The following is a 12,318-nucleotide window of genomic DNA, read 5'->3' as shown; positions in this document are numbered from 1 at the left end:
TTTCTATTAAGACTTTCTCACTTTCCCAGGTCTGGGGATCTTATGACATTTTCCCAGGACACAAAGACACAAAACCCCAAGCAACATTGCTACTGCTAAAGTAAACTTTTGCCTGGCTTGCCAAGATTCTTGGCCAAGAAATGAGATTTCCTGAGGGTGGCATTCCTTCTGCACTACCAAAGTCTCCTTCTGAGACTTTTTGGTCAGCATATGAAGCTTCTCAAGGCACGTGTCTGGTTAGCATCTCCCTCCCTCCACTCTGGAGATCTTAAAGCTGAAAGAATAAAAAAAAGAAAGAAAAAGAAAGAAAGAGAGAGAGAGAAGGAAGGAAGGAAGGAGAAAGGAAAGAAAGAAAGAAAGAGAAAGAAAGAAAGAAAGAAAGAAAGAAAGAAAGAAAGAAAGAAAGAGAGAAAGAAAGAGAGAAAGAGAGAGAAAGAGAGAAAGAGAGAGAGGAAGAGAAGAGAGAGAAGTCCTCTTAAAAAATAGCCTGAGAAACTGGGCTATGTTGACTTTTTTTTTTTCTGTCAGTAGGAAATATTTATTCAACCTCACCGCTAAAAAAACAAAACAAACAAAAAAACCTAATAATTTCAGGAAAGCTGCTGTTTCTCGTGTTCTGATCTCCGAGCTCCCCCTTGTGCCCTGATGGGAAATTGATTCAAGAAAGAAATAAAGGTCAGCACATTTAAGCTGTAGTGTTCAAGCAGCTCCCTAAAGTAGTGCAGCACACTTCAGTGTGCATCACAACTCTAAATGAAGATTTATCAAACATGGCTGAAGGACTACACCCTTTAGACTGTCACATTTTAAATTAGCTTTTCACAAAACTAAAATTTGGAATACATTTTGAGAATCTGTCTCAGAAAAAAAAAATCCAAAATGCGAGTTAAGAGAAAATCTGGTTCACAAATTTCAGTAGACATCAGAATTGCCTTGTGGTTTTTAAAAATGTTCCTATGCTCAGCATCTAAGATTCTGTATTTTTAGGGAAGGCCCAGAAATTAATTTTTTAAATAGATACCCCAAGGTATTCTGCTGCAGGTGATCTTGATAAACCCTGGCAAAGATAGTTTACTTCCCTAAGTGGCAGATTCCTGAAGGTCAAAGGAGAAACAAATTTTCCTCTCCAAATAGGAAAAAATCAGTTTCTACATGCATCACTTAACTCCGGGAGACTATTTTCCTTATTACAATTAAAGCATCAGAACACACCTTACGAGAGTTAGAGTGATGTGTTTCCTAAAGGACAGACCTAATCTTCATTAACATCATCTACTTGAATTAGAGGCCTGGAAGAGGCTTTGGAAGCTATTCAAGTAGACTCCTAGAGACTACAGGTTAAACGTTAGGTTCACAAAATGGCCCCTAGATGTGCTGTAGTAAATAGAATAAGCACCTGAACTCAGAACTGTATGGTGGCATATTAGAGAATGATGAAAGACACACGCTTTTATTGCTAGAATCTCTGACCACACCTTTCTTTGGAGGGTTGTCTTGCTGCGTTGGTTCTAGCTTGGAGGCTGGCAGAGGGATCCTCTACCACAGGATGCCCTTTTATTATTATTAGGTACTACTCTTGTTGCAACCGTCTCTCACCTTGAACAGGTGAAAATAATAATTAATTCATAGATCTATGAGAAGTGGAAACACGCAGTTGGTGAAAAGAGAATGTCAGTGTGCCTTTATGCCCAAAAATAAGCCCAAAATACTGTGTTACCCCTGTAAGTATTTTTAGGATGCACAAGTAGTTGAAGCAATGCTTACACCACTGATTTCCAATCCTGATGTGACATAAGCAGGACAGGTTAAAATCTCCCAAGGGTTACTGTGAAACTATCAAAAACAAAATTAACACAATCATTTTCTTTTTAAAAATATATACTTTTGCTAATTTGATAGAGAAAAAAATCTGCAAATCAAGCTATGATCCAAAGCTATCTTAACTCAGCAAAGATTAGAAATAAATAATCTGGCTGGGTGCAATGGGTCACACCTGTAATCCCAACCCAGCTTGGGAGGCTGAGAAGAGAGAATCGCTTGAGGCTAGGAGTTTGAGACCAGCCTGGGCAATGTAGGGAGATTTCCATCTCTACAAAAAATTAAAAAATAATAATAATTTTAAAAATAAAATATAAAGAAATAAATAATCTTCATACTGAAAAATGAATATCTGAAAAATAAAACTCAGGAGGCATTCAAGTGTCACTTATGCTATTAAAGCAGTCTGTATTTAAGCTGACAATTCTGAGTCTATGAAATTGTTTTCTTGTATTCCCATCCAAAGTGAACTGCATTATTCAGATCTTCACTATAGAGGGCTATTGCCTTTATGCTAATTTGTGTTAAATGAAGGACATTATGTATTTTATAAGTCAGACTTACCTTGGTGATTCTACCACCATTAATCAATAAACTGAAGAGCTAGAAATCAATAATACAAATCATCCTGGCCCTCATCCCCTTCCAGAGAAAAAAGCTGTGATTCAGAGGTTAGATTACTTAATCTTGATCACCCAGCTAGTTAATTGTTGATCTAGTACCATAATCAGGAAAGCTACTAATCCAGCTCTCAAGGAAATTCAGGCTAAACGCTAAAATAAATACAGGGATACAAGCAGTATAATTAATTTTATATTGCTTCAAGAGAATTAGACACTTAACACAAAAAGGACAAGAATATGTCATATAAGAGGCTAGGAAGTATTTAGATTGTACAAGGACCTATTCCTCTTAACACACACTCAGCACATTCCCTACAAAAAAAAAAAAACCCCTACAGATTCTTCTGTTTTCTTTCTGCTTTATGTTCATAGAGAATATGTTTTAAAATAGTAACGTTCTAGAGAGTTTTTCTTCCTCATGGTAAACACAAATCACATGGAAATAAGGATACCTGGGGACTGAAATCACTCCTGCTCCAGATTTAGTAGGATTACACCTCATTTTCACAGCAGTTGATCGGCCATTAATACAAGATGTTGTCGCTGTAGAAGACCTATTGTAAGCCAAATAATATTTTTAAAAAACAGATATAATACAGATTACAAAGACAAAAATATGGAAATAATTGCTCTCAGACTTCATGAACAAATGGAAAAAGAAAAATGTATTAAAATTCACTAATTTGCAATTTTAATACAAATTCAGCTCATTTACTTTCATTGCCTATGAAAAGTTGATTACTTTCCCAGGTAAAGTGATATGTTATCATCAAAGTATTTAGTAAATATATAATTTTAATAAAAATTATAATCAAAAATATTCTTAAGGGAACAAGGACCATGTCTACTTAGGCCAATGCTTTGATATGTGAATTATAAATAATTATTGCCTAGACAATGAAATAGAGTCTCTTTATTGCCTAATGTAAGTGAATAAACACACATACACACGAGAAATTATACAAGGCTTTCAAAATATTCCATGTCTCCTACTTTTTACTATCTTTCATTTAAGAATCAGTTACTAATTATTAAGTATAAGCTACATTCTAGGAACACTCAGGTGACATAATTGATCTTCTCTGCTATAAGAACTCACATCCGGTATATGATTACATACACATAATTATAAATATATGAGTATTGGTGTTCCATATATATGAGTTTCTTTTGGTTAAAATACAGTCAAGGGAAACAGCATCTTCACTTACTTATAAAAGAAATGCACATCTGGTATTTGGCTTGCTGGAACTGGGAACATATCTTCTTTTATATTAATATTTTGTAATGTGGTTTCAACTGTTACTCCTAGACGACATTTAAAAAGAAACTATTAAGCAATATGGAAAATTAGTTTTATTTGGTCTCTGTAGATTTGAATAGAAAATAGCTTTAATGACTGTCATTTTACAATATTTACAGAAATGCTGTATTATATTAATGCCTTCATGGTAAAAACAAGAAATTTTCCAAAGTCTCCAGAATGAAAGAGAAAAGATTCAACTCCCTAGTTTTGTAATTTTGCTTAAGTCTTTTCACTTCCCTGGGTCTTGTTGCCTGAATCTAATGCAAGCAGTAATTCGATAATCTATGAAGTTCCTTTCAGTTCTCTAACATCTCAAAAGTCTATTAAAATTTTCATTCTCCAGTGAATATTATCGAATGAGTTAGGCTACTTTGCTAATACAGCTTTTTACTCATATTCAATACAGACATATTTGACAAAGCAAAAAATTTTGTGCCCTAATAATTTCCAAAAAATAACTCTGAAATTTGCTTAATCTAGTAAGCAGAAAACTAAGGCTTTTTTTTCCCCTGCCTCTTGTAAGCAAAATAACAGAGCCAAAACATAGTAAGAGTAAACTTTGCTTCAGAGTTCCCACTCTGAGCAACCCCCACCCCCAGTAACTGACCTTGGTGCTGAAAGTCAGTGCTAAATTCCTCTGGAGTCTATACTATAAGCAATGTCCTCAAATCTGGCCACACATCCGAATCACCTATGAAGCCTGTTAAAACCACAGATTCCTAACCCCACTGTAGAGATCATAATAAATTTGATCCCTAAGAATCACTCATTAGAGAGCTAGATTCTTCTTGAAACTTACCTATGGCTGCCAGGACTACAGAGACAAAAAGAGAACATGAGGAATGAAACTCAGCAACCTCACCTTTGCTGTTTGTCACCTGCTTCCTTTTGGTATGAGAAAAGGTGATGGAAACTGGTGGCATACAAATGATTTAGGTGTAGTTGTGTTTGTTTACTATTCCTATTTTGTTTTCAGTTTTGATTTTTAAAATTGGTTTGCCTCTTAAACTTCTAGAAAGTCTGATGACAGGCATAGACCCTCAGAAAATGTCATACTTATATATGAATTAATACATAAATACAGAAACTTCTCAGAGACTAATCAATAGTCCCCACTAGTAGGAGTTTTTTAACCATCTTACAAAGTGACAATTTAAAATTACCTGTGGGGGCCTTAATTATCTATAGCAAACACCAATACAATGACAAGTTATCCATAGCATAATTTAAGAATAAATGTATGCATGCATATATGAACCAAAGGAAGCTTACCTAAGAATGTATCTGCCAGAATGATGGATTGTGATGATAAGGCTGCTCGGAAACCCTTACTTTCAGAAGGAATAATTGTTGACTGGCATACAAATGCCCCTACCAAATTTGTGTAATCATCTGACCCTGCCACTATTTCTTTTACTGTAAAGTCTGTTATATTGTTGGTACAGAAAGCCATCTTCTTCCCCTAGGAAAATAAAGTCATAAAAGAAAGGTTTTATTGGATGTCAATCTCTAAACTTAATCTTGACTAGCTAGTGACCCTAGAAGAGCAGTGGCTCTCTCCTCACTGCAAGGATTCTGATTTAGTTGATCTGGTATGAGGCCTAGCCACCCATCAGTACTTTTTAAAAACTCTCAAGGAAAGTCCAATATTCAACCAAACTTCAGAGTCTGCAGTTATAACAAATACAGTAATTCAAGACTATACTGCTCTTCCCACTACAAGCATCATTTGTGATAAATGAAAGTCATCAAACTTAAGAAAAGAAATCTATGAAATATTCAATTCATAGAGTAACAATGCATGCAAAGAGACCAGAAAACTGCTGATGAAAGCTTCAATGTCAAAGAAAAAGAGTTGGTCTTCCTTTTCCTTTACGACCCTATGTGTAGCAGAAAGGTAACGTGAAGGCTAAAGAAGAAAGCACAAAAGTCGTACTGCAGCAAAATTCTAGAATAACACCTGAATTCTAAATAGTTGGTCACTACAAGTGTCTTTATTCACCTACTCTTAGTTTCAATGATGTGTATCTGTTCAACTGTATAACAAGTTAAAGGGAACACAGAGATTTGCTTTTTTAATAATTTAGAAAATAATTGGAAGACATAACTTACAAAAAATGGAAAAATTGTTTAAATATAATATGTTTAAATATACTATAGTCCCACTGCAAAGGACTATAGCTTGCTCCATAATTTCTACAAAGTAAATGTAAAAATAATATAGGAAAACTATTTTATTGGTGTTAGATATAGAGTGTACACAGATGTGTAAAAAGAAAAGTATAAAAGTTTCTCTTTCTTAATGCAGCTAGCAGACCTAACCTATAAATTTTTCTCCTGCTACCAGGCCTTCTGACAATAGGCCTTCTCACCAGTATATATTTTTTTACTAGGCTTAAATTAAAATGTTGAAGCCAATAACAAATAATGAAAAAGAGCAGAGAAAATGTACTGGGGAAAGAAAAAGGAAAATAGTGGAAGCTAAAAGGAAAGAAACAAGAATAAAAAGGAAAGAAAGAGATAAAAGCCAGAGGGGAAGAGAAGAGAAGAGAAGGTGGAAAAAGAGGTAGTGCTAATGTACAATAAGATTGTGGTAGAAGTATGGTAGATAATGGAATTAATCTTATTCACTGCTTCCCACAGTATCTGGCACATAACAGGTATTTAATTTATATTTATTGAGTGAACTAAGTAACTAATCTACTGAGTGTCTTGGATCACCCCAAGTAAAATCAAAACAGGACAACTGTCATACTATGTAAAATTTTATGGATCTTTTTGTTTGAAAACCTCTGTGGTCATCAGATCTTTTTTTGTTTCCTTTGTGCAAAGCTTTGCACAGTATTTCATAATGAAGACAACTGAAAATATAGGAGTTAATATGGGAAGTGACATGGAGGAAATGCCTTATTCTGTTTCTACTCTGTAGGTATATACCTATACATACTTCCCAACACTAACCTCATATGTCCATTAAAATATTGGGCATCATGGTCCTGTAACCTCTCCCCATTGTTGCCAGTATCAATTAAGATACCTCTTCTTCTCACAGAATATAAAATCCCATTTGTATGATTTAAGCCTACCTTATCAACTGATATTTGGCCCTGTGTGTCTCCTTTTTATTTTGGACAAACTTCCTCTTGAAAGTCCTTTTCTTTTTAAAACACAAAATTGACAACATAAACAACAGTAAAACTTTCTCAAATAACTTCCTGCCTAAAGAGGTAAGATTGACAACCCTGACCCATTTTTATGAAAACTAAATGTCCTCAAAGCACTTACACCATAGCTCCAAGCTTCAGGTTTCAACTGACTGCATAAGTGATTTGATACACTGAGAACCAGACAAGGTTGCCCCTGGTGGAGAAATCTGCCAATATTCTAGGTGGCAATAGAGGATCTAAGCAATCAAACCTCAGTTTCTGACACTTGGTTGATATCCATAGAGAATTTATTGGTCCATTAACACAGAAAATATCAACTTGATTGGAGCTGAAATATAGGTCCATCTCACCTTGACAGCCAGAACTCACCTCATGCCCACATAAACTGATATTGAAGAAATGAAAGTATTTTGTTCCTTTGGAGGTGAAGCTGGGGCCATTCATTAATGAGCCCACACTGCTGAGGTTGCTAAAGTCATAGTGCAAACTCTGATTTTCTTTTTCATGGTAGAAAAAGCAGTCACTATAGCAAACCGAATGGTCCTTTGATTAAAGATAAAGAAACAATATAGCAGGAAAGAAAATATTAGCTGCTACTAAAATGTGTTTGAAAAAAGTTCTAGGTGTAAAAACTATTCCAGTAATTTAGTCTTAGCTATAATATACTTTACCATACTAATATAAAGAATTTCTAAACTTTAACTAGATTTTTCTAAACAACGTACAGAAAATTCAGAATAATTTAAAGACAGAGTAAAGTTATCCTCAAGTTTGTTCCTTGTAGAAAGGTATTTTAGGAAATAGCCAAAATTCTGTTACGTAAATTTAAACAGACAGTAAAACTGCTTTGTCCTTCACTCATAATATGGCATCAATCTGTGCCAGTCAAAATTATAAGAAACACTAGCTGTTCCCAGATGACTGCTATAGCCAGCCTACAGATAGGTAGTTTATCTGCTGTACCTAAACAATACACAAGAAATCAGTTTTAATATTTTGGAAAATCATTCTTATTTGGGAGCTTTTAATATTTTATGTCACTAGTAACTAGTACTTTCATGGCATACAGTAAGTGTTTAATAAACGCAAGAAGGGAGAAAACAGAAATGACAAGCAGAAAGTCTTATTTCAGAATAAATAGCAACCTCATATAGCTCCCAGAGAAACATTAAGGAGAACCCTTGAATTTCTCTATTAAAATGTGCTTTCATGGGGATACCTGAAATGCAGACCCACTTACCTGATTGTTTTTACTCCCAGGCCCACATGGAATACAAGCCTCTTTGCCATAGACCTGATGTATGGACAGGTAGGTGTCAGGTGGACATTCCTTGCACTGGTTGGTTTCTTTCTCAATGTAGTGGCCTGGAGGGCAGGGGACACACGATGAACCCGACTGTTCAGAACCGAGTGCACAGGCACGGCAGGAGGACGCCACCCCATCAACTGCATTAGTGGCTGTGATAGAATAAATCTTCACCATGTCATTGATGAACCGTCTATTCTAAAAAAAAAGAGCATAAAGTAATGACTTCTGCCTTGGGGCTTAGTTGTACAACCAGATTATGTCTTATGTTGATATCATCAAAATAACTAAATAGAGTGTTCCAGCCTAATAGTTTGTAATTGACAATAGATTAATATCACTGCTATTTGGTTCTTCTTTTAAAAAGTCTTAAATCTTGACATTAGAAACTAATTTCTGCAATAATATAGTTCCAGGAGTTTTGCCACAATTACTGTGAGATCTGTCACAATTAGTATAAATTAGGATGCAATTATAGACGTCATATCTAGAAGAACTAGTATAGTTTAAGAGAGGAACAGTTTTTATCTCCCATCATCATTTATTCACATCTTAGCCTAAATCAAATGATACAATAGGATGTTGAAAGTGTGGCAGGGTAGAAATGCCTTAGATGGGCATTAGAAAATCTTGGAAGACTAGGACCTCTAGTCACACACAAACATTAACTGTGTTAAATCAATGCAATCACACCATTTCATTGAGTCTTCCTTTCCTTCTCCAGTCCTTTCCCTAATCAACATACAGAAAAGATGTGGACTAGAGAGCAAAAACCTGGATCTTATTATGTTTTTCCTTTTTGTAACACTGAGTCACTTTAAGGTCTGGTTTTAATTAAGCAGTGGGCATCTCTCTGTCGGTACAGAGCAGTGTTACTCCAGACTACTTAATGCTTTTTGTCTGGGACAAAGATAAATGGAAGGCAAGGAAAGATTCCAGCATGTTTATGCCCCACAGGATGGTAATCTTAACCTTCATAAGGAATAACTGGAGTCAAGTACAATCTGGGGAATTTATTCCCCACTGAAAGCCTGAAGTGAAGAAGAGAAAATGCCATAAATTTGCCACCATAGCATTACGGCCACTTTTGAACAAGTGGTTTATCTTGTTCTCACCTTGGGAAGGTTACATCTATAGAGATCCACAAAATAAGTCCTGCGACTATTGAAACATATGGTACAATGGAATATACTTAGGGGAGGAATAGGTCTATTCTGGCAGGGAAAATAAAAGAAAGGAAATGATTTTGTGTGTTAGCTCAATGGTGGGTACATACACATTCTCCAGGCTGTAAAAGGAAATATTACGGTAACGAAAAAATAAAATGACACTAGTTAATGGCTCTTAAACATCAGATGACTCAGATGAAGACGGAGAAAGTTGCCCATCTTCACAAAGCCTCAGAAAGCTTTAAAAACAAGTTATTGTTAGAGAACTGCAAAATTAGATTTTCCTTCTCATAAGTTTCCAAAAACTGTATTTGTTCAGAGTGAAGAACAATTCAAAGACACGTTGTTATTTTATTCCATACATTCTTACTCTCAAAAAATAAAAAATTATCATTTTATACCACTGACTCCATAACCAGATTATTCATTCCATATTTTTTAAAAAGCAGTCCTTTCTTCCAAATTTGAGTTATCACTTTGTATGCATCTCCACAAGGGGGCATCATTAGTGTGTTTAAAAAAAAAAAGTGCTTGGAACTTACATCTTGACCCTGATTAGTTTTCTGGAACGCCCATGTAAATGTAAAAGTTGCATTCTTGAAGATGATATGGGTGTAAGCTTGTTTTTCTTTGGTTCCACCCCATGATTCTACCACATTCGTACTTTTTCTATTAATATCCTAAAACATAGTGGAAAAAATATATTCAAATAAAGCACAAACTCAACATTAATATACCTGTGTATATATTACAAATGTATTCATATTTAAAGTAAACCCATTACAGTTTATGACTATTTACAAACAGAACATGTAATCCCAGAACTCCTAAAACTTGCCTTCAAGTCTGCACAGGCACCTCACTCAGTAATCACAATATATCAACCACATTGTTCATATATCTTGGAAGAGGTCTCAAATCATAATATGTTTAAGGGTTGGGTTTTTTTTTGTTTTTATTGTCTATTTTCGTTTCATGTGTGTGATCTGGCTTGGGATATGTACTTAGAAGAGGAAACATAACTCCTCAAACTTCTTACAATAAACTTCTAAAATTATCATTGAATGGAAAGCCTTCAAATTTTTTATCTTTTTCCTTCAGAGATTCTGATAGGGAGCTCTTATATAGGAATTCCAAGTTCCCCTGAATTATACTTGCAATTTCCAGGGTTACTTTATCCAAGTGCATGTTAAGCAGAATGTTATTTTATGTTCATGAAATCCTCTCTTGCTTATACTTGACTTCCAAAAGGTTTAATTTATATTTTATTTATTATTTATTTAACTAAATTCAAGACAATATTAAAATCACACAAATTTTTGATAGTCCAACTGATATGCTGTCATTAACATGACTAGAAAGCAAATATTAATAAGTTGACCAGATAATGTAACACACATCTAATTTATATAAAAAGAAAACCAAGCCTAAACCTTGAATTTTCTAATTTTCCTAGCAGAAATCCTGATAGATCACTTAGGAATTTGGATGGGCTTCCATTAGTTATCTGGGATGCCAGCAATAAGGTTTCATGAGCTCAAGACAAATCTCTTTGTTTTTCATCCTTTGATAATACCGGAATCAAACATGTGATAAAGTAACCAAATATGCTCTGAAGAGACACATCCTGAGTTCACACCACAGATAGGAATAACAGAAAATGCTCATCATACATTATAGAAATCCTCATGTAACCAAACAATGAAATCATCATTCCCAAAAAGCAGTTCATAATATAACGATAGTGCTTCATTAAACATCATTATGGGTTATAATAATTGAAATTTAATGCATTAGTGCACATAATACCACCTTACATTTATGAAGCACTACATGACATTCAAAGCATTTTATATATTATTTAGTTTGAGATCTCCAAAAGTCCTGTGAGAAGATCAAATCACACAAAGAGGAAAGAAAATGGCAGACTTTGCTAAAAGCTGAAAGCTCTAGGATTGTTTCCTCAATACAAATATCATAAGATCCCTACTCTCAGGGATGCCTGGTCAAGTGGGAGAGACAAAAACAGAAATAAGTTCACATAATTAAAGCAGGGATTTTTCAAAGGATTTTAGAAGCACACTGGAGAGAGTGGCTAACTTGACTGAAAAGGGTAAGAGAGAGCTTCTGAGAAAAGGTGAAGTTTGAGCTGCTACTGAAGTATGATTGGAGTTCACCAGACAAAACAGCAAAAGGAAAAATGTCATTCTAGCTTAGAGTGTCAACATATAGGGAATGAAAAAGTACAGCGTGTTCCACTAACACCAACAAATTCAGGTGACTAAAGAAAGGTGAGTCATAAAAGCAGGTTTGGAAACAGAGGCTGGAGAAAGAATACAAAGAGCCATAGAGACGCCATGTTGCAGAGTTTGAAGTGTATTCAGAGGCCGTTGGTTCTTAAACTCTAAAGTATTTCAGAACCACCCTCAATGCTTGCTAAAATACAGATTGCTGTGACCACAGACTTTCTCATTCAGTAAGACTAAGCTGAGACCCAGAAATGTGCATTTCTAACAATTTCCAAGGGGATCCAGGTGGTGCTGGTCCAGAGGTCACACTTTAAGAATCATTGCTATAGGCCATAAAAAGCACCAAGGGAAGGGATAGCTTTGTTGTTCATGCCTCTACTGTTGAATTTTGGGGTGTTTTCTTTGTTCTGTTTCATTTTTGAGACAGGGCCTGTTGCCCAGTGTAGTGTAGTGGCATGATCATGACTAACTGCAGCCTCGACCTCCCAGGCTCAGGTGATTCTCCCACCTCAAACTCCCAAGTAGCTACGATTAAAGGCGTGCGCCATTGTGGCCAGCTAATTTTTTTTTTTTTTTTTTTTGGTAGAGATGGGGTTTTGCCATGTTGCCCAGACTGTCAAACACCTGGGCTCAAACAATCCACCCACCTCAGCTTCCCAAAGTGCTGGGATTACAGAATT

At 35.3% G+C, this 12,318-nt stretch overlaps 1 protein-coding gene across 3 annotated transcripts in view; it reads right to left on the bottom strand.

Annotated features, from left to right (window-relative positions):
• ELAPOR2 (endosome-lysosome associated apoptosis and autophagy regulator family member 2) overlaps positions 1-12,318 on the bottom strand; it is a 179,619-nt gene that overhangs the window by 25,649 nt on the left and 141,652 nt on the right. For 2 of the 3 annotated variants that reach the window (XM_002818284.6, XM_009243065.4), the window contains 6 exons: positions 9,932-10,069; positions 8,155-8,418; positions 7,284-7,457; positions 5,020-5,209; positions 3,653-3,749; positions 2,894-2,995 (listed from right to left, as the gene is read on the bottom strand). In XM_002818284.6, coding sequence (XP_002818330.2) covers positions 2,894-2,995; positions 3,653-3,749; positions 5,020-5,209; positions 7,284-7,457; positions 8,155-8,418; positions 9,932-10,069 — 965 coding nt within the window. The remainder of the gene's footprint in view (positions 1-2,893; positions 2,996-3,652; positions 3,750-5,019; positions 5,210-7,283; positions 7,458-8,154; positions 8,419-9,931; positions 10,070-12,318) is intronic. The other variant, XM_009243064.4, reaches the window with a different exon arrangement.

Source organism: Pongo abelii, chromosome 6 (assembly GCF_028885655.2).
Source record: "Pongo abelii isolate AG06213 chromosome 6, NHGRI_mPonAbe1-v2.0_pri, whole genome shotgun sequence".
Lineage (NCBI taxonomy): Eukaryota > Metazoa > Chordata > Mammalia > Primates > Hominidae > Pongo > Pongo abelii.
This window is presented reverse-complemented; position numbering and strand designations above follow the sequence as displayed.